Source organism: Paroedura picta, chromosome 6 (genome assembly GCF_049243985.1).
Source record: "Paroedura picta isolate Pp20150507F chromosome 6, Ppicta_v3.0, whole genome shotgun sequence".
Taxonomy (NCBI): Eukaryota; Metazoa; Chordata; class Lepidosauria; order Squamata; family Gekkonidae; genus Paroedura; species Paroedura picta.
In genome coordinates, this window is record NC_135374.1 from 3,064,473 (window position 1) to 3,089,408 (window position 24,936).

A 24,936-nucleotide genomic window follows, 5' to 3' on the forward strand; every position below is an offset into this window, starting at 1 on the left:
AGGATTTCGGTTGTGGGGGCAGCACGTGAAGGGAACGTAAACACCGCGCGCGGGAACGGGCCTCATTAATATCAAATACGGGCGACGCGGCTTGCGAGGCGCTCGGGTCCTCATTAATATTAAGTACAGCGGCTGCGGCTGGCGAGCTGCTTGGACCCTGATTAATATTAATGAGGGGGCGCGGCCGGGTGCCAACGGCCCGTCGGGGGCGTGGCGGCGCCGGCCTATGGCGCGGGTGGGCGTGGCGGGGGCGGGGCCGCCAGGGCGGCCGAGAAGATGGCGGCGGCAGCCACGGCCGGGGCGTTGGGCGTCCGGGCCGCCGTGTCTCCGCTGCTGCGACGAGGCCGAGGGCGGCGGCGACGCGCCCGCGAGGAGACGGAGGCCGGCGCGGGGCCTCCCCGCCAACAGCCCGCCTCGGGAGAGGAGCCCGCCGACCGAGGTGCTGCGCTGCGTGAGTGCGGACACGCGCGTAACGTGGGAATGCGTGCGCGGGAGCCCCGTCGACGCGTGTCTGCGCTTTGGTGCCTCGGCTGCGCGCGTCACGGGCTTAGGCGCGCGGCTGAAGTCTTGCTACGGGGGTGGGGGGGCCAAACTGTGGCTGTCCGGAGGTCCGTGGACTACAATTCCCATGAGCCCTCGCAGGGGGCTCATGGGAATTGTAGTCCACGGACCTCTGGACAAGCCATCAGTTTGGCTACCCCTGGCTTATTGGGATGTATGAGTGGAGGATGAGAGATGGGGTGCTTTTTTTGGGGGGGGTTGTCCTGGGTGCAGATCGTGCCAAGGGGTCTCACCCTCTCTAAGACTGTATATTGACCCAGGTGGCCCCTCCCCAGTCTATTATTCTGTGATTGGGCGACCCCATGGTGCTGCTTGCTAATTAAATAGTAATTTGCTCAAGAAAAATAGAGTCCGCTGGCACCTTTTAAGACCAAAAAAAATATTTATTAAAGGTGTGAGCTTTCGAGTGCAGGCTCTCTTCCCCAAATGCATGCACTCGAAAGCTCACGCCTTGAATAAATCGTTGTTGGTCTTAAAGGTGGGATTGGACCCTATTTTTGTGGTGCTCCTTCAGACCAATTTGGCGACCCCACTTGGATCTGCTAATTTACTCTCCTTATGTTCTGTACTCTTCTGGTTGCTGTTCTGTCATCTGAAGAAGTGTGCCTGCACACAAAAGCTCACACCTTGGATAAATCATGGTGGGTCTTCAAGGTGCCACTGGACTCAAATGGTGTGCTGTGCTAATGTGTATGCGAAAGTTTGCACATACTGCAGCATTTTCATGCTTATTTCTTTGTTGATGATGTCTGATCTTGCTCCCAATGGGGGCCTATAAAGCCAAAGAAGAATGGGTGTATAGGCCCTGCTTTTCACTGCCAGAAGGAGTCGCAAAACAGCTTACATTCACCTTCGTCTCCCCACAACGGACGCCCTGTGAGGTAGGTGGGGCTGAGAGAGCTCTGAGAGATCTGCTCTAATGGGACTCTGACTGGTCCAAGGTCACCCAGCTGGCTGTATGCAGAGGTGCAGGGAATCAAACCGCGGTCTCCGAATTCGAGCCACCGCTCTGAACCACCACACAAAGCAGCCTGCATCATTCTCTTCTTCATTTTATCCTTACAGCAACCCTGTGAGGTAGGTGAAGGTCGGCTATGTTTGTGTGACTAGCCCAAGATCACCCAGCAAGCTTCCATGGCGGAGTGGGGATTTGAACCTGGGTTTCCCAGATCTTAGTCTGAAGTTTTAACCATTGCACCACACTGGGTCTCCTACAGACCTTTCTCATCTCCTTGGAGCCGGTGGTTCTGGGAGAGCTGGGCTTGAATCCCTGAATGCTTGCTGGGAACCTTGGCCCAGTCATGTGCGTTCACCTTGGTTGACTGGATGGATAAAATAGCAACGTACTCCTCTTTAACTCTGCCTTCCATCCTTGGGAGGTCGGTAAAATGAGGACCCAGCTCGCTGGGGGGTAAATGGTAATGACAGGGGAAGGCACTGGCAAACCACTCCGTATTGAGTCTGTCATGAAAACACTAGAGAGCGTCACCCCAAGGGTCAGACATGACTCAGGGCTTGCACAGGGGATACCTTTACCTCTTTGTACCCCTTCTTGGAAGAACAGAGAAAAGTGTGTTAAATACAAAACTTGCCACAATGCTGTGTTAGTCCTTCCTGTTTGCCCTGTGCATTATGCCAACAGAAGAATTTGAACCCGAGTCCTGTCTGCTGTCACCTGACCCTGACTACGAAACTGTGCAGCTGTTGCGCCACAGGATTTGAATACGGTCCTGTACTTTCTTATTCTCTTACCCCCCTTAGCCACAACTGCCTTCCCATGCGGCTCACGTGATCTCTAACCAGTTTCTAATCACACTTGGTGGGTGCATCGTCGGGCACCCCAGTTTTATCGGTTGTCCAAGTTGTTTGATGGTGTCGATTGAGCCTGTGTGATCTGCCTTGAATCCCTTTAAAAGAGGGGCAGATGAAGCAATGTAAATAAATAAACGTGCTACGTTCATGTGCAGCATTAGTCATGCAGTGGGTGTTGGGGAGCCTAATCCTCACTGGTATGCTGAGGGGAAGAGGTGTGTAGTGTTGTGCATTTGAAAGCACGTTTTCCTAACTTGACTTAACTGCTGGCTCGTTCTTTCTTAAGAAGTCACTACTGCCGTGGGATTCTGTGCTCTGAATCATTAAAAACGGATTACGTGTGTGACTCTCGGTATGAAACCGGGTGCGTGGTTGGTAATTCAGGTATTTTTAGGCCCCTTTTCTCCCAAACACAGCACTGCTGTGCACAAAAAGCAGGTAACTGCACAAATGTGTGTTGTGTGATGAGAGATGCGCCCTCTGAATAGTTCATACCTGGGGCTTAGTGGGGGAGTGTAGCCTCTGTAGAAACGTTCTGGAGCCCTCTGGACTCCTTGAAGCGCATGTGCAGAAATGTAATTTGGAGGGGAGAAAGACGGACAGGGAAGGAGTGCTAAATCCCCCCCCCCAATCCCATGCAGGTGTTTTTCTCAAACTGGGCATGTCTGAGATACACACTTGCTGTGGTTGTATGGAAAATTTCTGAGGAAGGGTAGGGATTAGAAGAGGTGGGTGCCCCAGCCTGTGAGAACCAGTTTGGTGCGGATTTCTAATCTGGCAAGCTGGGTTCGATTCTGCACTCCCCCACATGCAGCCGGCTGGGTGACCTTGGCCTCCGGTTTCAGTGATCGCCGAGGTGGCTAAACCTTGCCAAAGTGCTCATTTCTAGTTGGAAGGGACCTTCAGGGTCATCTAGTCCAGCCCCCAGCAGAATGCAGGAAATTCACAACTACCTGCACACCCACAGTGACCCAAGTTCCATGCCCAGGTGATGCCCCCCCTAAAAAAACACCCCAGAATCCTTGGCCAGTCTGGGCTCGAGGAAATTTGCCTCCATTGTGTGTTAGGTTACCCTCCGGGCAGAAATCATGGCTGATTCTGAGATGTGAGATTAGGTAACGGTGAGTAGCTCGGAAGGAAAAGACCGCGGTTAGAAAGAAACAAGATAAGCCCTAGAGCTGTACTCTCCGTTTGATTCTGGGGTCTGAGAAGGCAACTTGAATTTCAGCTTGCCGTCAGTTGTAGATTACTGTTTGTTGGAAACCGTGGAGCCATCTTGCCTGCCTCACAAATATAGCCTAACATGAAAACATAAATTTAGGTCACTTCAGCACAGTGACATTTTGGAAAAAGCTCTGGGGAGGAAGCTGGGAGAGTAAATCTTGAGGAAGAGGAACAGGCCCCCTCACTGGCAGTCTTCAAGCAAAGGTTGGATACACACTTTTCTTGGATGCTTTAGGATGCTTAGGGCTGATCCTGCGTTGAGCAGGGGGTTGGACTAGATGGCCTGTATGGCCCCTTCCAAATCTGTGATTCTATGACTTTTGTTCAGCAATAGTTGTGGCACGTCAATTCCGTGTCCCATTGTGGGGCTTGTCATGGGGATGAACCACTGAGCCTGATGGTGACCTTCAAGAAACCTCGCGCAAGTTGGTTGTCTACTGGAACAACAAGAAGAGTAGGTTCTTAGATGCCAGTTTTCTGTACCCGAAGGAGTCTCAAAGTGGCTTCCAATTGCCTTCCCTTCCTCTTCCCACAACAGGACACCCTGTAAGGGAGGGGAAACTGAGAGAGCCCTGAGATTACTGAAGAAGAGTTGGTTCTTAGATGCCGCTTTTCTCTACCCGAAGGAGGCTCAAAGCGGCTTACAGTCACCTTCCCTTTCGTCTCCCCACAAGGCAGCTGAGGCTGAAAGATCCTTGAAATTACTGAAGAAGAAGGTTCTTAGATGCTGCTTTTCTCTACTCGAAGTAGGTGGGTGAGGCTGAGAGAGCCCTGATATTATTGCTTGGTCTGAACAGCTTTCTCAGTGCTGTGGGAAGCCTAAGGTCCCCCAGCTGGCTGCATGTGGAGGAGGATTGGGGAATCAAACCCAGCTCGCTAGATTAGAAGCCGCCGCTCCTAACCATTGCACTAAACTACATTAGACTACACTAACCTAGCTTGTCTCCCCTTGCGCAATCTGTCGTCCATCTGTGAAGTAAAAGAATCAAGTTTTGAAAGGCTTTCCTCTCCTGGCCCTGCAGGTGATTCATTCGGACTTTCCTATGAGTGTCCAGGTGCGTGGACTCTTACATACTTGTCTTGCGATGCAGTCATTGAAAGTAGCTCCAGTCAAGCCAGTGGAAGCTTCTATTGCTACTACTTCTCTAGAGAAAATGATTAGCTTGTGCATGAACGCCTTGCCTTGCCACAAAGGCAGATTCAGTGGAGGGAGACTACCGCCTCCTTTGTGTGGGGCCACCCAGGGAAGCTATCTTACTTCCTCTTCTGCAGCATACCAGTTGTAGGCCTGCAGCAGGCTTTCTCAGGGTTTCGTGCTTCTGGACTCGTGCTCTTTTCTACGACTACAGACAAACACAGCTGCCCGTCTTGCCGGTCTTTGGAAGTCTCTACATTTAGCCATACAATTTAGCCATACATTTAGCTCAGACAACTGAGAGCACGTGGAGAGAGCTACTGGGGAGAGTTGCTGCTGACCAGGTGAGGCTATTGTGCTGATTGGGTGAGGTGATTGCTGGGTCATTGTTGGGGGGATTAAAAAGAGCTGCTCCTCACCAGAGGCCTGAGCCCACAAAGGGCTCTTGGCGGAGCAATTAGAATCAGTAGATTATATTTCCCTAGTACTTGCACTGCCTAGACATTACAATGGACCTCCAGGACACTCATCCCATCATCTGCAGTGAGTGTGACATGATTGCCTTAGTAGTTCAGTAGTTCAGCAGTGGAATAGGCTGCCTAAGGAGGTGGTGAGCTCCCCCTCACTGGCAGTCTTCAAGCAAAGGTTGGATACACACTTTTCTTGGATGCTTTAGGATGCTCTGGGCTGATCCTGCGTAGAGCAGGGGGCTGGACTAGATGGCCTGGATGGCCCCTTCCAACTCTATGATTCTAAGATTCTATGAAATACATTCAACCTTGTGATATAAGGATAGTTGGACTCTCACTCTCGCTGTATCTGAGGAAGTGAGCAGGGACTCACGTAGACTCCTCCCCCTGCCACAAATCTTGTTAGTCCTGAAGGTGCTCCTGGACTCTGGCTCTTTTCTCCTGCGACAGATAGACTAACCAAGCTACCCATCTTGAGCTGTCTCCATGGGCGGCACCTTGCGAGAGCCAGCTCGGCGTAGCGGTGAGGAGTGGCGGCCTCGAATCTGGAGACTCAGGTTCGATTCCCCGTTGTCACCCGGGAAGCCCTGCTGGGTGATATCAAGCCAGTTATGGCTCTCTGAGCTCTCTCAGCCCCACCTGCCTCCCAGGGTGACTGTTGTGGGGAGAGGAAGGGTTGGCGATTGGAAGCCACTTTGAGACTCCTTCGGGTGGTTAAGAACCGATGTACACTTATCGCTGCCCTGAGCCGGCTTGACAGAAGGACAATTTACAAATAATCAAATAATAATAACATAAGGGCAGATGGATAGTTCCTCCCCTGCCATCAATTTGGTTAATCTCTAAGGTGCTCCTGGACTCCCTGTTTAGCCACACAGAAGGGGAATCCATCTGCCTTGTGCTAGAAGGACCGATGGACTCTCATTCTTGCTGTAGCTGAGGAAGTGAGCAGGGACTCATTAATGCTCCTCCCCTGCCATCAATTTAATCTCAAAGGTGTTCCTGGACTCTGGCTCTTTTCTGATGCTCCAGACAGACTCACACGGCTGCCCATCTTGACCTGTCTCCACGGGAGGGACCAAGTTTAGCCACGCTGAATGAGAATCCTTATCGCCTTGCTATATAGGGGCAGATGGACTCAGATTCTGGAACTAGAAGAAGAAGGAGGAGGAGGAGGAGGAAGTAGGAAGAGGAAGAAGAGGGAGAAGAAGGAGAAGAGTTTTTATATGCTGCTTTTCCCTAGGCTCAAAGCGACTTACAGTCGCCTTCCCATTCCTCTCCCCACAACAGACACCCTGTTAGGTGGGTGAGGCTGAGAGAGCCCTGAGATTCCTGCTCAATCAGAACAGCTTTATCAGTGCTGTGGCGAGCCCAAGGTCACCCAGCTGGCTGCATGTGGGGGAGTGCAGAATCGAACCCAGCATGCCAGATTAGAAGTCCGCACTCCTAACCACTACACCGAACTGGCTCTCTAGCTGTCCCTAAGTGAGCAGTGACCCCCCCCCCCAAAGCACCTCCCCTGCCACCAATGTTGCTAGTCTTGATGGTGCTCCTGGTCTCTTGTCTCTTTTGTGCCGCTACCAACTCACCCAGCTGCCCCTCTTGAGCTCCAAATGAAATAAGCCTGAATTGTCCTTCCCAGCAGGGTCCCATCTTACGTGTCTAAAGGTCACAGCAGTGCCTTCCCTCGTGCTCTCTCATTGGCAGGACATGATGCGCACGGCATGACTCATGACTGTTTTCTTTAAAAGATTCCTTTGTGAGTCTTTGGCTTCTCTTCCGAGGCCCCGCCATTCTCGGCGCAGGAAAGCTGAGGCTTTGATGGGCCCTGACCTGTCCCTCACACCTGCATCTTGTTGAACTTGGGTGAGTCGTTCTGCCCTGAAGGAGCAAGTGAGTCGCTCAAGGGCGTTCCCCGGGGTGATGCTGGAAAATGGCTGTCATTCGAGGAGGGTTCGTTCCAGATTTAGAGCCAGCACGCCTTGCCCAGCGTAGCATATCCACGTGCATCCTGCGTTTAAGCGTAAACGCGCCCACGCATCGTCCAGCCTCCCTTACCGTTAAAAAGAACAACAAACGGTAGGGTGGACGGGAAGTGTCTTTAAAGTCCTTTAGAGAGATTGAAAAAGCCGCGGTAGCAAACCCAAGAATCTTGGTGGTCTTCAGCCAGTGAGTCGTACATGTTTAGATTCTTTCCCCCGTGTCAGGGATTAAAATCCGGCGTTTCTCCGGACAGCTTTGCCGTGAATTCCTCTGAAAGGCTTCTTTGATTCAGCAGAGCAACATGCCAAGGCATGTGTCTGGCAGAAGTGGGTGTGACTTTTTAAGCTGCTCTTAGGAACTGTTATTAGAGATGCATGGGGAGGTAACGAAACCTGTGAGAGCATTTATCTCATAGGCCGAGTGCGCACCGTTGGTCTGCTGTGGAAAGCATGAAGTTGGGCGTGCAGCCGGAGGCTACAGTTCTTGTCTTTCGGACATCTGTGTTTTCCTGAGACTAAGGGTTGCTTGTGGGTAACTTCTCCCCCCCCCCCCTGCAACTGGCTACTGGGTGCTTTCCTTTTGGGGCAGAGAATTGTAGCATGCGTTGACACACCTCTGAGCATTCAGAGTGAATCCTAGTCCCACAGGCTTTAAAACAGGGGTAGTCAAACTGCGGCCCTCCAGATGTCCATGGACTACAATTCCCAGGAGCCCCTGCCAGCGAACGCTGGCAGGGGCTCCTGGGAATTGTAGTCCATGGACATCTGGAGGGCCGCAGTTTGACTACCCCTGCTTTAAAGTGTTTGGGTAGATGTTCTGCTACCTCTCATGTTTTGCACAGATGCGAAGGCACTGGAATCTGGGCACAGGACAGCTGATCCCTTAAGCGGGCGCTCTTCCGCACTGTGTTTTGTGCTTTACCTCTTTTCTGCCACGCTCTTTTTCTCTGCAGATTTCATCTTCAGAGCGCCCATCACGTTAAGCAAGGCCGGGGAGCTCCACGAGGAATACAGAAGCCAACTGCGGAAGGTATGCCGATGCCGACGGTGTGAAATGGACTGCGCATTTAATGTTTCAGGCCGTTGCTAGTAGCAACTAGCATGCGTGAGCCCACAAGTGTTTGGTTCTACGCCGAAGACAGCATGCAGCCTGGGTTCTCTGCCTCACAGCACCGAGTAACAACGGGGAGAGCCAGCAGGGTGCATCCTGCCGCTTCCGGTAACCGGGCTGGCTCTGAACCCTGTTTTCATTCTGTTTACAAGTTCCAACTCCTAGGCCTTTACTAACGGGATGGGGGAGGTATTGTAGAACTCACCATTTCCCTGGCCTGGTTTAAATGGCCAGGCGGCTCCTGCGTAGAGGGGACTGAAGAGTGTCTTTCCCTCCCTTGTCTCAAGGAGGCTAATTAGGACGAAGGGAGCACTCCCCGTAGAAAGGAGCCCTTTCTTTGCGCTGAAAAGCAGGCGGTAGCCACATTCCCTTTTTCTGTGAACTTGGTCTGAACTGGTAAGAGAAAGCAGAGAGGTTACGTGAGGTCCCGTGTGGCATTTTCCGAACTTACTGGAAGGGATTATCGGCCGGAGCTCTAGGGAAGCTGGGATTGAACCTCTAAAATGTTACAGAAATGAAAACTTTTGGGGGGCCGGTGGTCTGAATCAGTGTAGGGTAGCGTTCATGTGTAATATAATGAAACCTCTAGGAAAGAGGATTTAGAAATGAATCCCTGCATGTTTTCCCTCTTTAAACGGCAGTAAGATGTTAGTGATGCTGTCGTTTCCCAATATGACTTTTTGATTATTTTCACTGCATCAGATCTGAGGGGGAGTGCTGAAGGTTCCTGGAGCTCTGACTGTGCCACGTGTACGGTTTGGAGAGGGTTTTTTTTTTCCTTTGGTCCTTTTCCTGTTTGGCCTGCTGGCCCCCTCTCTCTTCCTCTTTAAACTTACTGGCAGATCCAAGCTATGCATTCCCTCCTTTCCAATGTGTGCACACCCTTTCTGAACTACTTCTGGCGGAGCGGGGGAACCGAGCTCGGGCAAACTCCTAAATTTCACTCCCTAAATTCCTCTTTCGGTCACTGCCAAGTGTTGTGGTTAAGTGTTAAAAAAAAAAATTGCAGCTGAACTAATTGCTTACAGCTGACTCATGTAAAGCTTCCAGAAACGGCAGATAAATTGTATGGCTCCTTCGCTTCTAATAACAGCAGAGGGTCTGTAGCTTAGCAGTATGGCATGCAGGTTCACTAACTAGCAGTAGGGATAAGAACATTAGAGAAACCATGTTGGATCAGGCCAGTGACCCAACCGGTCCAACGCTCTTTGACACACAGGGGCCAAAGCCCAGGGTCCATCAAGAGGTCCACCAGTAGGGTCAGAACTCCCGGCACTTTTACTGTTGCCCCCCAAGCACCAAGGAGACAGGCATAAGAACATAAGTCAAGTTGTATCGTGCCAATGGCCAGTCCCCTCCAGTGCTCTGTGTCACACGTTGGCCAAAACCTAGGGATCATCCGGGGGTCCATTAGAACTTCAGAAGCCCTCCCATCCCCCCCATCCCCAGCACCAGGAAGACAGAGCATCACTGCCCCAGAAATAAAAACAAAATAAGCCATGTTGGATCAGCCCAATGGCCAGGCCAGTCCAACACTCTTGTCACACACTGGCCAAAGATGAAGAAGAAGAAGAAGAGTTGGTTCTTATATGCCGCTTTTCCCTACCCGAAGGAGGCTCAAAGCGGCTTACAGTCGCCTTCACATTCCTCTCCCCACAACAGACACCCTGTGGGGTGGGTGAGGCTGAGAGAGCCCTGATATCACTGCTCGGTCAGAACAGCTTTCTCAGTGCTGTGGCGAGCCCAAGGTCACCCAGCTGGATGCATGTGGGGGAGCGCAGAATCGAACCCGGCTCGCCAGATTAGAAGTCTGCACTCCTAACCACTACACCAAACTGGCTCTCAGGTGCCGCTAGGAGATCTGTCAGAACTCCAGAAGCCCCCCCCCCTAAATAAATGCCACCCAAAAACTCAAGAAGCTGACTTTCAGAATAGGTGTTACCATGCTAAATTGCCTAAGCATCTTACTTGGGATAAGATAACTTGATACGTTTAATCGACTTCTGCTGCTAATACTCTTTAAAGCAGGGGTAGTCAAACTGCGGCCCTCCAGATGTCCATGGACTACAATTCCCATTCGCTGGCAGGGGCTCCTGGAAATTGAAGTCCATGGACATCTGGAGGGCCGCAGTTTGACTACCCCTGCTTTAAAGAGTCCGTAGGGTGTAGTGGTTGGAGCAGGGTTTCATGAAACTCTGGGGTTTCGTGACGGCCCTGGAAGCGTTTCCCAAATAGGTGAGAGATATAACCGCATACGATCATGTCACCTCCGCCTCCACATGGCCAATGACGGACCTAGAAGGGGTGGGAAGGGGAGGAGCCCCATGTGGGGATGTGCACAGCTATGCTTCCCAAGCACGATCACAGCACTTCTGGGGTTTTTTGAAGCCTGAAGAATGTTTCAGGGGTTCCTTAACGAAAAAAACGTTGAGAAAGCCTGGGTTAGAGGATTGGATTAGGAGATGGGAGAGCTGGGTTCGAATCCCCTCTCTGCCCTGGAAGCTTTCTGGATGATCCTGGGCCAGTTGTGCAGCTTTCCCTCTTTCACAGGGTCCTTGGGAGGATCAAACAGAGGAGAGGAGAATGATGTAAGCCACCTTGCATCCCTTTTCAAGATGCAAGCGGGTTATGAATAAACAAAATGGATATGTTTGGAGTTTGAACTGAGATGAAGTGAGATGTGCCACATCCCTCAGTGTAATGCTGAATGGTTTGATGCTCCCCCCCCCCACATTACAGTTAAGCATATCTCAAAATGAAGATTGAAAGACCCTGTAGTGGTTAGAGCGACCGTTTCCAACCTTTTGACCATGGAGGAGCCCCTGAAATAAATTCTGAAGCTTCAAGGATTCCGAGAAATGATATCAGCTGGTCACACCTCCATGCCGTGCCCGCAGAAGTCACCTGCTGGGCCCTACATATCATCCGCCCTGACCAGCCAAGGGAGCTTAATCATTACGAATGATCTAGAACAGGGGGTCATGGTAATTGTAGTTCATGGACCTCTGAAGAGCCACAGTTGGAACCCCTCTGCTCAAGAAGGAACTGGGACTGGCCCAGGGTCACCCAGCTGGCTGCATGTGGAGGAGGAGCAGGGAATCAGACCCGGGTCACCAAATCAGAAGCTGCCGCTCTTAACCATGCCTCTGAAAATCATTACGGCCCCCTTAAAGTAGGCTGAGGAGTTGAGCCCCGTAGCGACATGATCCACAAGACCGTTGTTGCTTGATTCTAGCTGAGAGATGAAAAGTGGCAGGAGGAGAGACCTCCGGAGGAATTTATTCACAAGCTGATTTTCGAGGAGGCCGAAGCTGGGAGGAGAAGAGCCGAAGATCAGAAGAAGGAGGAGCCTTCAGCAGTCAAGATGACCCAGGAGCATGTGAGTGACTCATTGCCGTGCGAGGAAGTAACAGTGCAGGCGTGTGTGTCCTCCCCCCCCCCCCCAAAATGCATCTTTGTCTCCGCTCACATGGGTGTAGAGCAGGGGTAGTCAAACTGCGGCCCTCCAGATGTCCATGGTCTACAATTCCTAGGAGCCCCCTGCCAGCGTTCGCTGGCAGGGGGCTCCTGGGAATTGTAGTCCATGGACATCTGGAGGGCCGCAGTTTGACTACCCCTGGTGTAGAGAAAGAGCTGTTTTGAAGGGAAGGCAACGGTCGTGCTGGGAGCATGCGGAGTGAGGCTGTGTGGTCCAAGCACCGATCTTGTGGGGTGGCAAGTACTGTCTCCCCACTGGGGCAGGCCTGGTCTTGTGTCAGGAAGCCAGCTTCCTGGGCTCAGTGGATTTTATTGCTCAGCCCAGAACACATGAAGGGAAGGGCCGTGGCTCAGGGGCAGAGCCTCTGTTTGGCTTGCAGGAGCCTCCCACGTTCAGTCCCCGGCATCGCCAATTTGAAAGGACCAGGCAGTAAGTGAAGACTTCTGTGGCAGAGTCTCTGCTTGGCCTGCAGAAGGCCCCAGGTTCAGTTCCAGCCATCTCACATTAAAAAGGACTAAGCAGAAGGTGATGGGAAAGAACTCAGCCTGAGACTGCTGCAGGTCTCAGCAGACAATACTCACCTTCAATATAAAGCAGCTTCATTCGTTGTGGAGGGACCCTGGCTCAGTGGCAGAGCCTCTGCTTCGCGTGCAGAAGGTCCCAGGTTCAATCCCCAGCATCTCCAGTTGAAAGGACCAGGCAAGAGGGGAGGGGAAAGACCTTGACCTGAGAGCCAGGCTCAGAGTCAGAACCTCTGCTTGGCATGCAGGAGGTCCCAGGCTCAATCCGCAGCAGCATCTCCAGTTAAAAGGACCAGGCAAGAGGGGAGGGGAAAGACCTTGACCTGAGATCCTGGCTCAGGGGCAGAGCCTCTGCTTGGCCTGCAGGAGGTCTCAGTTCAATCTCTGGCAGCATCTCCAGTTGAAAGGACCAAGCAGGAGGGGATGGGAAAGACCTTGACCTGAGACCCTGGCTCAGCGGCAGAGCCTCTGCTTGGCCTGCAGGAGGTCTCAGTTCAATCCCTGGCAGCATCTCCAGTTGAAAGGACCAAGCAGGAGGGGATGGGAAAGACCTTGGCCTGAGACCCTGGCTCAGCGGCAGAGCCTCTGCTTGGCCTGCAGGAGGTCTCAGTTCAATCCCTGGCAGCATCTCCAGTTGAAAGGACCAAGCAGGAGGGGATGGGAAAGACCTTGGCCTGAGACCCTGGCTCAGTGGCAGAGCCTCTGCTTGGCAGGCAGGAGGTCCCAGGTTCAATCCCCAGCAGCATCTCCAGTTAAAAGGACCAGGCAGGAGGGGAGGGGAAAGACTTCTGCCTGAGATTCTGGAGAGCCAGTGCCTGCCTGAGCAGACAGTACTGACTTTAATGAACCAGTTGGTCTGATTCAGCCCGAAGGCCGCTTCCTGTGTGTAAACGTGCAGTTCATCAGCTGCACCTAAAAACACTGTGTGTTTGTGAAAGGGATGTGGCTCAGTAGCAGAGGGGGGAGGCTTAAGGATTGCAACAGAATTCCTCCTCCCAGTCCTGCTCTACCTAAGGATGAGGAATGTTGTTCTAGCCAGACCGTTGTCAGCACCGACTGAAGACAGGCAGGCTAAGAATGTGAACCATGATTGTTTCTGGGGAAAATCCACGAAACAACCTTAAGTCTGGACCCCCAAGTCCTAGGCGCATTTCCTTGGAAGTAAGCCCCATCAGTTTCATTTGGCTATGTGTGCTTAGACATGTCTCCCCAGTCCCTTGCTGCGGAGGGTTTGGGAACGGAGGAGGAGACTGAGGTTCCCGTCACCCTCAGATCCCACCTGGAGGCATCAAGGGTCTAGGTGTGACGGCAACAACCTGGGTTTAAACTTGGCTACTGCTGGCAGATCCATCGCTCTTTTCTGAAGGTGCTTCCGGCATGACCGCTCTGGCCTTCGGTGGGTGGGTTCAAAGCATCGTGGAAAGGCCAGAGTGAGACCTTGCACAAAACGTTTGCTGCTGCTGCTTCTTCTTCAGCTTCCTGAGCGGCTCTCCGATTCTGAGAACGAGGAACCGTTCCAGGGGAAATCCGGCCACCATCGGTCAGCCTTCGTCTCCAAGGGGAGCTCCTACTCGCTGGCGCTGCTAGCAGGGTGAGTCCTGGGGCGGGCGCAGCAGGTGACGAGGAAGTAGAGGAGGAGGTGGGGGCTAGGAGTGTGAGCAAACTGTGTCCCTAAAAAGACCCAGGTTCTGTCATTGGAATCAGATTTGTGCATTGGAAAGGCCATGCACAGTCCTGCATGCTTCAAGAACCAGTTGCTTGCTATGCCCCCCCCCCCCCCCCAGAGAGCAACATGCTCCGTTCATCCCAACAGGCTGCTGATCCCTGGCCCCAAAGACACTTGCCTGGCCTCAACCAGAGCCAGGGTCTTCTCGGCTGTGGCCCCAGCCTGGCGGAACGAGCTCCCGGATGAAGTCAAGGTCCTATGAGAGCTGAAATATTATTATTATTTATTATTATTATTATTTATTTGATTTGTATGACCGCCGCTCTCGGAAACCGGCTCGCGGCGGTTCACAACATTTTAATACAATACAATATATTAACCATTAAAATTCCCCATTAAAACCCCATTAAAACAATGACTAAGTCACAATGATGGCGATTAAAACTATTCCCGTACAGGCCCACTGGATGAGCAAAAGGGAACGGAGGATAATTGGGCATAGGATGGAACACTCTGGGGAACCAGGTCAGTTTAGTACTGGCCTCCCCCCTCCGGGGAGAGGGGTCCGATCTTAGCCCCGGGCCATCACCCGGCCTTAGACAAACGCCTGGCGGAAGAGCTCCGTTTTGCAGGCTCTGCGGAACTCAGAGAGCTCTGACAGGGCCCGCAGCTCTTCAGGGAGCTCATTCCACCAGGTAGGGGCCAGGACCGAAAAGGCCCTGGCCCTTGTCGAGGCCAGGCGTGCCTCCCGGGGTCCTGGGATCATCAGCAGATTCTTACCCGCAGAGCGAAGTGCCCTGCGGGGGGCATAAGGAGATAGGCGGTCCCTCAAGTATGCAGGACCCAAGCCGCGTATAGTCTTAAAGGTTAGTACCAAAACCTTGAACCTGATCCGGAAACAAACTGGCAACCAGTGCAGCTGCTTCAGCAGAGGCTGAACATGGGACCTCCAAGATGATTTAGTGAGGACCCGTGCAGCTGCATTCTGTACCAGCTGTAACTTCCGGGTTAGAGACAAGGGTAGGCCCGCGTAGAGCGAGTTACAGAAGTCTAATCTAGAAGTAACCGTTGCATGGATCACAGTGGCCAGGTGTTCCGGGGGCAGGTAGGGCGCTAGTAGCCGAGCTTGGCGTAGATGGAGAAACGCCGTCCGGGCTACCTTAGTGACCTGGGCCTCCATGGAAAGTGAGGCATCCAGAATCACTCCCAAATTCCTGGCTTGGGGCACAGATGACAATTGTACCCCGTCCAGGCAGGGAAGACGCGCTTCCTGTTCCTGCTCCCTTCGGCCTAGCCAAAGGACCTCCGTCTTGGAGGGGTTGAGTCTCAGGCGGCTCTTCCTGATCCATCCAGCCACTGCTTCCAAACAACTGGCGAATTTTTCTGGGGGGAGATCTGGCCGGCCATCCATCAAGAGATAGATGGATAGATAGATGGAAATAAATCCGTAGGGCCTGCAAAACGGAGCTCTTCCGCCAGGCTTTTGCTTTTGGCTGTTGACAGGGCCTCCCTAACCTGTGCCCTTCTCTGCCAGGCAAGCCACTGGTGCTTCATACGTGCCGGTTTATGTTTGCTGCTGACCGTTATGTTCCTTCCTTATTGTTGCGAAATGCCTTCCATGTACTTTTTCGTTCTTACGGCTCCATGAATACTGCCCTGCAACAGCATATTGAGGGGCAGTATATAAACTGAATGAATAAATCAATACATACAAAGGTTGGGTGCAAATCTGCGTGTCTGGAGGGTGAAGTTCGACCTACAGGCTGGGGGAAAGGATTTTCGTGGACTGGCAGGATGGAGATGGTGCTGCAGGAAGAAACATCCGATAGGCCCTTGTCGTTTCCAAGAAGGCTGTGGTTCAGCTCTTTTCAGATGTGTTTGGTAGCTGCCAGGGCCAGCGGAGGAACATAATGCTGGAAGGAGAAACATAGAGCTTGAAGATCCCCCCCAGGCCCCAGGGTCATCTAGTCTAGCCCCCTGCACAGTGCAGGAAATTCACAGCGTCTCCCCAACAGACCCTGTCTCTATGCCCAGAGGAAAGCAAAATTCCTCCAGAGTCCTTGGCCCATTCTGACTTGGGGGAAGATTCCTTCCTGACCCCTCTCAGAGCAACTTACAATTGCCTACCCTTCCTCTCCCTGTGAGAGCTCTGAGGAAACAGGCCCAAGGTCACCCAGCTGGCTGCATGTGGGGGAGGAGTGCAGAATCCAACCCGGGAGCTTTCGGCATTCCGCAGGGCTTGCAAAACAGAGCTCTTCCGCCAGGTCTGTGGCTGCGGCCGGCGTAGCAAGGAAGGCCAGTGCCCCCACCCCACTCGGTGTCAGGCAGCTGTTAGTGTCACTGGAGGAAGGGATTGGGGCGTTTGGAGGTATTACTGCCACGTTTCTCTGTTTTTATTGTGATTTTGTTGTCCGTTTTAATGGGGTTTTACAGGGGGGGTTACTGGACATCTGTAACCCGCCATGAGCCGGTCTCAGGAGTGGCGGGAAATTAATACAGTATTTGCAGGCGTATGAGACTACTTTTTCCCCCTGAAAAACATGCCTCCAAGTAGAGGGGGGGGGTCGTCCTATACGCCGGGTGCACTTCCGTTGGGATAGACATAGCTGCCCACAGTGGCCCATAGTATGTAATGAGTGGAAATGTTGGGGGGTCGTCTTATACGCCTGCAAATACGGTAAATAAATTAATCATGGTTCAGCATTGCTTTAGGATTCTTTGGGCCGATCCTGAGGGGGGTTGGACTAGATGGCCTGTATGGCCCCTTCCAACTCTATGATTCTATGATTCCAGGCAGAAGCTCTGTTGAATGGGATGGCTTCTTAAAGGAACACAAAGAGCAATGCAGAGAAGATCCTCGTGCGGGCCAGCCAATCAGGAGCAAAAGCTCTGTCTGGCCCCACCCACGTTCCCCTAGCACTGGGTGCCCACTGAGTGTTTTTAGAAAGTGGGCGGGAACCCCAATATTGTCCCCCGAGGGGCTTTAATGAACTCGTGAATGCCTTAATATGATAAAAATAACCTTGTTTAAAAAATATTGGCAGGAACCTGGGCTCCAGAGTGGAACGAAGCCAGAGTTGCAACGACACCCTTCGGGAGAGGTCAAAGAGCAGGCAGCGGTCGGCCCCCGTCAGAACCAAGGTAACCGGCGACATCTTTGAATCTGCTGCAGGAGCCATCCTGGGCCTCCGTTGCCTGGGAACGCCCTGCCAGTGCGTCTCCGCTCTCGTTGTGCCCACGTGTTGTGCACGTTGGCTTGTTAGGCCGAAAGCCCTTGCGTCTTGGCCGATGGCTTGGCTGCTGCAAAGGGCCACAAAGAGGCAGGCGGCAGGAATCAGAAGCAACGGTTGTTGCTCTCCCGGAAGGAGGGAGCTCTGCCTTGCCCGGTTCCCTTTGCTCTGTTGAGATGCCAGGCTCCACCATACTTGGCTGGGCTCCATCCCGGCCGTCTGGCTTCCCAGCAGAGGGCGGAAGGCAGGCGGGTTTCTGGAGCCCCGTGCTCTCTGACACAGACCCCCAAATAATCCCGCAGCAGATGAACAAATGGGAAAATTTGGCACCTGCTCTCAGGAAAGCTTTGGGCCCCTTGCCGTCAACCGCCCTCCCTCCCCAGTCGTTCGCACCTGGCTGTGTCGGAGGGAGAGGAGACGCCGCGGGGTCCCTTCCGCAGCCCTGTCTTGGATCAGCTGCCGCTTGACCTTGCCCAGAGTTGCCAGCTGTGGCAGCAACAGCCTTTCCAGCCAGTCTCCGTGGGAAAGCTAAGAATTAGTGCCCAGGTTTCCTTGGGATTCGACTCCCCATGGTACTTGGAGTGCCGATTTCAGAAGGGCACAGCAAAGAGCTTAAGGAGGCTGTTAGAGGCTGCCTTCTTGCTGGAGGAGCAAGCAAATGTGGTGGTGAAAAGCACTCCGGCCTCCATACGCCCCAGGAAGCTGCTCCTGTTCTGCAGGAGGCTGATCTGGCCACAGCAATCCACACGGTAGAAGAAGAAGAAGAGTGGGTGTTTAAACCCCACTTTTCACGTGCAAAGAAGTCTCAAAGCAGCTTACAATCGCCTTCTTTTCCTCTCCCTCAAACAGAGCCCCTTTGAGGCAGGTGAGGCTGAGAGAGCTTCTGGCAAGACTGCTTGGTCAGAACAGCACTATCAGGGCTGTGACAAGCCCAAGATCACCCAGCAGGCTACCCTCAATGATGGCTCATGACTAGCCGGTGTGGAGTGTAGCATCCTGCTACATTCAGACTGCGGTCCCTTACCGCCTCCAAGTTCCTCACTACGTCCCTATGGCCCCAGAATTCTTCACTGTCCTGCTGGATCTTTCCATTGCCCCTGGGGGGGGGGAGTAGGGGCATACCACCCACTTTGGGAAACCCTACACCAGGGGTAGTCAAACTGCGGCCCTCCAGATGTCCATGGACTACAATTCCCAGGAGCCCCTGCCAGCGTTCGCTGGCAGGGGCTCCTGGGAATTGTAGTCCATGGACATCTGGAGGGCCGCAGTTTGACTACCCCTGCCCTACTGCAACGTTTTCAAGGCAAGTGACAATCAGAGGTGGTTTGCTTTTGCCTGCGATCCTGGAAGCTAAGCGGGGCTGCCCCTGGTTAATATTTGGGGCTCCTGCAAGGAACACGAGGAGTTGGGATACGGAGGCAGGTAATAGCAAACTGTTTCTGAACAACCCTTGCCTGACTGCCAGACAATTCTGGGATCTCCTGGCTCCACGATGCACCTGCCGGATGACTGATAAGTAACAACCAGCCTCAGCTCTGCTCTGCTCACTGTGTGGCCTCTTCTCTTGCAGGTCAACCCCCTGTTGAGCGTGTCCGCCCCCGTGGCCGGCGTCCTCTCATCCACCCAGAACAACCGCTGCCTCTCGGCCCCAGACCTGACGGCAGAGAAGCGGGCGGCTCTCACGGCCGCCGCCTCGCTGCCCCTCCCGCCCAAGCCGGAGCGCTCGGTCAGCCCCGAGAGCAACGACAGCATCTCGGAAGAGCTGAATCACTTCAAGCCCATCGTCTGCTCGCCGTGCACGCCCCCCAAGCGCCTCCCCGACGGCCGCGTCCTGAGCCCGCGCCTCATCAAGTCGACACCGAGGAACCTCACCAGGAGCCTGCAGAAGCCCACCACCTACGAAGCAAGCCCCCGGATCCTGCGGAAGTGGGAGCAGATCTTTCAGGAGCGACAGGCCAAAAAGACCCTCTCCAAAGCCACCCTGACGGCCACGGCCCCAGACCCGGGGGAGGAATGTCCCGTTGCCGCCACAAACATACCCGACGTCCTCATCGAGGAACCCCTGCAAGCCTCAAAGGACTTCCTGGCCTCTGGTAGCCCTGTGCACGCCCACGCCAGGTCAGAGGGCTTCCCTTCCCTCTGCCAAGCAAAACTCGAAAGCTCCAGCCGCGGCAAGAGAGGCTCGGAGGCACCAGACGCTGCCCCTGCGCCCCCGACGGGGAGAGCCGCCGAGCCTCTCTGCCATCGCAAAGCCCCCGACGCCTCCGGTCCCATCTCGGCCTCACGCCTAGCCGGCTCCGACGTTGGCGCCAGCGACAAAGCGGGAGCGCGGAAGGCGGGCCGAGTTCGAGCGGCGTGTCTGGAGAACGGCGTCCTCGGCCCCCCCGGCCGGCCGGCAGGAAAAACGAAGAAGCAGCGGCGGCTCAAGTGCCTGAACGTGTGCGAGAGGAGCAACCTCCCCAACGGGGCTTGCCGCAGCGAGGAGCCCCCCTCCCTGCGGCGGGGGCACAAGAGGCAGTGCAAGACCAAGCACTTGGAGCAGGGCCGCGCCGCCAAAAGACTGAGGCAGGGGGGGCCGGGAGCGGCCGAGCCCTTCCGGAGAAGCCGGGCGGAGCAGAGGCGGCAGGAGGCCGAAGACCGCCAGTTGGCCCTGCAGCTCCAGTGGGCCTTTGACCGGGAGAACCGGCGGGGGGCCCGGCGGAGAGGTCCCGCGGAGCAGTATTTCCTGCGCTCCAAGAGCACCGTGGGCGCCCAGTGAGGCCCTGGCCAACGCGATGCTGCCTTTTCCACACGCACAGGAGGGTTTTGACGGGGAGCGGAGCCGTGGTCTGTCGCCTTCTCCCGCCACGAAAAGACGCCTTTCTCTTGGATGGGTAGAGGGGCCGGGCAGAAGCCTAGCTCCCTGCGCCAGTCCGACCGCTCCCCGAAGCTGCCTCTGAGCCTCGCGGTCGCCCTCGCTTGTGGTCGGTGCTCGTTTGGAAGGCCCACGAGACCGGCGTCGACCGCGCCACGCGCAGATGCGCAAAGAAGCTTCCTCCACTCAGCCTGGCCTGGTCGATTGGCAGGCACGCCTTGCCGCCCCTTTGGATTTTCCATTCTCGTTTCCACAATCGCGTGGCCACGAGCGACGTTCCTCGGCCTCAGGCGCAGCTCCCGGGGGGAGGCCGGCCGAGCCGCCGGTTGAACTGTGGCTGTACAAACATGCGCTTTGAACTACAGTGTATCGTACCTGAATGTGCCGTGTAGACAGAGGCTGATCCCAAACGCAAACAAGTTGTGATTTGTTTTGTAGGTCTGTGCCCCCCTCTTCTGCCGTTTCCACTGGGGGAAGAACGTAGGGGGCAGCTGGGGCTGTGCCGGGCCAGCCGTGCAGATGTGCATGGCGGCCCAGTGGGGGCGAAGCATGCTGGTTATGTCTCATGCGCCACACTCTGACCTGTTGCAATTTCCCATCCTACAGCTAGCTGAGAGACTGACAAGATTTTGGGGGCATTCGCCTTCAAGATTCACAGTTCCCCTTTTCAGATCTAAGCAGCACTGGAATTCCCTATCTGACAAAGGGACCATCGCTTTGAAAGCGTCCTCATGTAGAAAGCATGCACGCTGCAAGCATCTCGTGTAGGCTTGTGTGCCTTGACCGTTTCAGCGGCCATTCAAGGCTGAAGTGGCTATTGCCGCGGCACGGAGGGGGGAGGGACGGCAGCGTGCATGCAAGTGCAGAGCTGTGTGCCTCCGTACATGCGCTAACTAGCGTGCCGGCGCCACCCCTCCTCCTCACACCACAGCGCTGGCCGCCTCGGGCTTGAATGGCCACCGAAATGCACAAGCCTAACCTTGTGGTGCCTGAGGATCTGGGAAGCAGGGGGATTTTGTGGCACTGGGACAAGCCAGGCCAAGCTGCCGTGGAGTCAAGTTTTAGTCATGCCTCCTTTGAATGCCAGGTGCCAAGCAAGGCCTGTGCGCTGTTGGCTGGCCGCCCCTTTAACCAGCGCAGAAACTAAGGCAAGAGCCAAGAGGCCCCTTAACCCGTGCACAATGGCTGCAATGCCAGAGCATTTAACCCCCAGGGAGGGAACTGGGCCGGCTCCAAAAGCACTTCAGGGATTGCTGGTGGCCGTCCGTTTCCTTTTCCGTCGGAGTCCCTGCGCTCTTCTCCCTTTCATGGGGTGTTGTTAAAACCGTGGACAGGTTTCTCAAGGCCTTGCCCAGCCAGTATTGCAGAGTATCTCAGAAGGGCCTCATAGCCTAGCATGTCTGCGACTTTTCTTAGAAGTAAACCCCGTTGATTTGTGAGGATGACTCCCCAGTGGGTGCCCCGAAGACATCCCCTGGAAGCATTTGGTTCAGGTTTCAAGGACCTCAGAAGGGCCCTGCTGGGTCACACCAGGGAGGGTCCCCCCAGTCCAGCCTCCCATCCCCCCAGGGCAAGTGAGGCCAGCTCTTAAGAGGGAAACATCTGAGCAATCATGGAGTGACCTGAGGTCCTCAGGCACCTCTGCGGATCCAGACCAGTGTCTGGAAGAGATCCGGAGGGTCCGGTTCCCCCTCCAAAGGCTCCTGCTCCTCGTTCAGTTGGGTCTCTTTAACCAGCACTGTTGGCCTGTGGGCGGAGATGCCTGCTGGAGCCCCTACCTGCAGTATTCTGTGTTTGCGAGCGGTCTGCAAGGGTGAATGTACCAGAAGAAGGGATGTTGTGGGGGGGGGGGAGCATTCCAGAGCAGCCAGAAGCTGCCACCTCTCCATGTGTACCTTTCAGCACCTCAGTGCAAGCCGTGCAGTGATGCGTCAGCCGCCCAGTGGCGCAAGACCATTCCCCTTGCGTGGCTGACTGGGGTCTGGGAGGCTTCACAGCAGAGGTGCCGTGGCCTTTGGGTGGGGGAGCGGTGACATCGTAGCCCTCTTAGGTGGCTGGGCTCCTCCAGGCAGTTGGGGCAGCTCAAAGCTGGAAGCTTCTTCACTTGCGCTTCCAGGGGCCTGGACAGGGAGACCCCTCTGGGTGTATGGACCTGCTTACAAATCTCTCTGGAAGCCCAGGCTGCTGAATGTATCCAAGGGCCCCGTAGCCTTCCTAGAAAGAGCGAGGGCCTTAATACCATGTGCCGTTTTTTATGTCTAGCGATAGGCGCCCAGGTCTGGGAAAGACCGGCTGTGACGTCACAAGGGCCTCTGCTAATTTAACAGCCTAAAAACTGCGTCCGGCACTTAATTCTCTCTCTTGCTTTTCCCGATAAGCTCTGTCTTGGTCTCTGCCCTGCTTAATCTTTGCTTGCTGGGCCTGAACCCAGAGCGGCGGTGGAGCGTCTTGCTCCCGGTAGCCTCAGGGGCTGGTTTTCTGGCTCTCTGCCGCCGTCTTCAAGCAGTGTTCTGGGTCTCAAATTTAAGACAGGGAGCTGCATCCCACCTGGCTGGCCAGTCATAGGGGTGAATCATAGAATAACAGAGTGGGAAGGGGCCTCCGGAGTCATCTAGTCCAACCCCCTGCATTGTGCAGGACACTCCCAACCCTCTCGCTCACCCACTGTCCCCAGCCACCCCCTTGAGCCTTGCTCTGCCGTAGAGCCCTTCCCCGTGACCTGGCAGGAGGGAAACACAGCCAGTGTGTGTGGGATGGGGGGGCTAGGTGGGCCACCATGTGGGCCAGAAGCAGCAGAACAGAGCTGGAATCCGGTATTGCTTTTCAGGCCAGCCAAGGGTGGGGATTTGACGGGAACTGAATGACGCCAACTGCCAAAGACTGAAAATCCACTCTGGGGTCCATTTTTTGGAGCGACAGAAGACGTGCTGCTGGGTGGGGTTGCTGCAGATGCCGGGAAAGAGACGGAGGGGAAGGGCCAAAGGAGCAGACCCAGAGGACTGGAGCCCATCCCGTTCTCGGTCGCTCTTTTCGGTTGGGTCCCGGGGACTGAACGGGCTCTCGGCCGTATTGTTCTCAGCAGCCGCCGAGACCTTTGGAGCTTCAGCAAACCGGCCTCGGTGGCTTGTGGGACTTCCCCCCAGTGGGGCGGTCCAGATCACTGCCGTTCGGCTCGTTACCTGTCAGGAAGACGTCACCTGAGCCCGGTTTCGGAGCGCGCTCTCTGTGACCTGCACGAGGATGGCTGTTGCACCCCTGCCCTTCCTGGACGGTAGCACCCGCTTTCAAAGAGATGGACCAGAGACCCTTCCTCCCCCCCCCCCCCGTGCTATTAAGAATCACACGCTGCAAACAGGTATAGAATTAGCTGCCCACTATGCAAACGACCCCCCCCCCCGGTTGTGACGAAGGGCCCTGCATGGTTGCGCTGGCCGGGGCCTCTGGCGTGTGCCCCCGACCGCGTCCAGGAAGCGACCCCATGGGGGTCGCTGCCGCCGTCCCGCGTTGTCCCCTCCCCCGTGTGCCTGGCGTCATCCGTGCTTTGACGTGTCTCCTCTGCTCGGTCCTGGGAGGCAAAGCGTCATTTTGGAGATCGCAACTGAATCACTGTGGCTTTGTCAGATTTTTATAAAAACAAAATATGTTTATCGGGAAACACGAAAGGACTCTGTCTTTTGTCAGGGGGAGGCCGTGGTGGCCTCACGTGGGTCCCCCCCCCTCCTTTTGGCCAGGGGAAGAGACGCCATATTATTGTGAGCTCTCCCATCACCAGGATGAGCCAGGAGTCTTTTACTGACTAAAGCAGGGGTAGTCAACCTGTGGTCCTCCAGATGTCCATGGATTACAATTCCCATGAGCCCCTGCCAGCAAACGCTGGCAGGGGCTCATGGGAATTGTAGTCCATGGACATCTGGAGGACCACAGGTTGACTACCCCTGGACTAAAGGAAGGGGTAGAGTGCAAAGCAGACAGAGGAAGAAGAGCCAGTATGATGGTGGGGGCTAGAGTACTAGGCTAGGATTAGGGGTGGGAGGGGGGGGCTGACTTTAGATGCCACAGGATCAAGGGCAGGGCCCATTCAGTATTGCTAAGGCTTTACTCCAGAGGTTAACCTGAGGGCTGGAGACTGGATTTAGGGAAGGGGGCAGTGGGGGTGCTTTGGAGTGCGTGGATCTCCCTGAGTCGGTGGCTGAACGTCAGCTCTCCGGACATCCATGGCCTACAGTTAGCATGAGCCTCTGCCAGCATGGCTCATTGGCAGGGGCTTATGGGAATTGTAGTCCATGGACGTCCAGAGAGCCGCAGTTCGGCCCCCCTGAGCTTGCCTGCCCCTGTCGACCGGTTACCCGCTTCCGGAAGCTTCTAGGCCATCCGGTGCCCACCGGCCCGGCTGCGGGCGAGCCTAGGGGTCAGAGGGTGGCTTTTCTCCCCTCCTCTTTGTGGCTGGCTGCCTTTCCCAGGAGTCCAAAAAGGGGGAGGGAAGGGTTCCCTGTGCCCAAGAAGGCAAGAGACGTGCCATGGAAATGAAATTCGGGCTATAACCAATAATAACAAGGTCGGCAAAAATGGCAGCCTTCCCATGTATCGAATGCCACAAAATGCCAGATGAGCCTCCGGAAATTGGACCTATGCAAGTGAAACCGCGGTGAGTGCCAAGGGGCAACCCGCTCCATCTCTATTGGCGACTGAGACGACCGGCAGCCGCTTACAAATGGCAGTTCTGGGGAGCCTCTGGAAACGTGATCTTCGCAAGCCGGGTGATTTGCTGCAGCCTGAATTTCCTTTGCGCTGTCCAGCTGTTGCCTTCTTGTACACAGGGAGCCCCCCCCCTTTGCTTGCCTCCTCCATGCTAGTTCATGGGCCAGCGTGGTGTCGTGATTAAGAGCGGCGGC

General features: G+C 54.8%; 2 protein-coding genes across 4 annotated transcripts in view; one reads left to right on the forward strand and one right to left on the reverse strand.

Annotated features, from left to right (window-relative positions):
• Window positions 1-241: 241 nt before the first annotated feature.
• On the forward strand, window positions 242-23,698 carry RNF169 (ring finger protein 169). 3 transcript variants are annotated; one of them, XM_077341180.1, is made up of 7 exons: window positions 242-451; window positions 8,138-8,214; window positions 11,531-11,674; window positions 13,770-13,885; window positions 17,005-17,101; window positions 18,761-19,350; window positions 19,425-23,698. In XM_077341180.1, the coding sequence occupies exons 1-7, from the start codon at window positions 277-279 to the stop codon at window positions 19,861-19,863; spliced, it is 1,638 nt and encodes a 545-aa protein (XP_077197295.1). In that variant the 5' UTR covers window positions 242-276; the 3' UTR covers window positions 19,864-23,698. The 3 variants fall into 3 exon arrangements, with proteins under 3 accessions (XP_077197295.1, XP_077197293.1, XP_077197294.1); XM_077341178.1 differs by having other exon boundaries at window positions 18,761-23,698; XM_077341179.1 differs by having other exon boundaries at window positions 242-439; window positions 18,761-23,698.
• Window positions 15,678-24,936, reverse strand: part of XRRA1 (X-ray radiation resistance associated 1) — a 41,235-nt gene continuing 31,976 nt past the window's right edge. Inside the window, exon 19 of the mRNA XM_077341176.1 lies at window positions 15,678-15,873. Coding sequence (XP_077197291.1) covers window positions 15,829-15,873 — 45 coding nt within the window. The 3' untranslated portion in view covers window positions 15,678-15,828. The remainder of the gene's footprint in view (window positions 15,874-24,936) is intronic.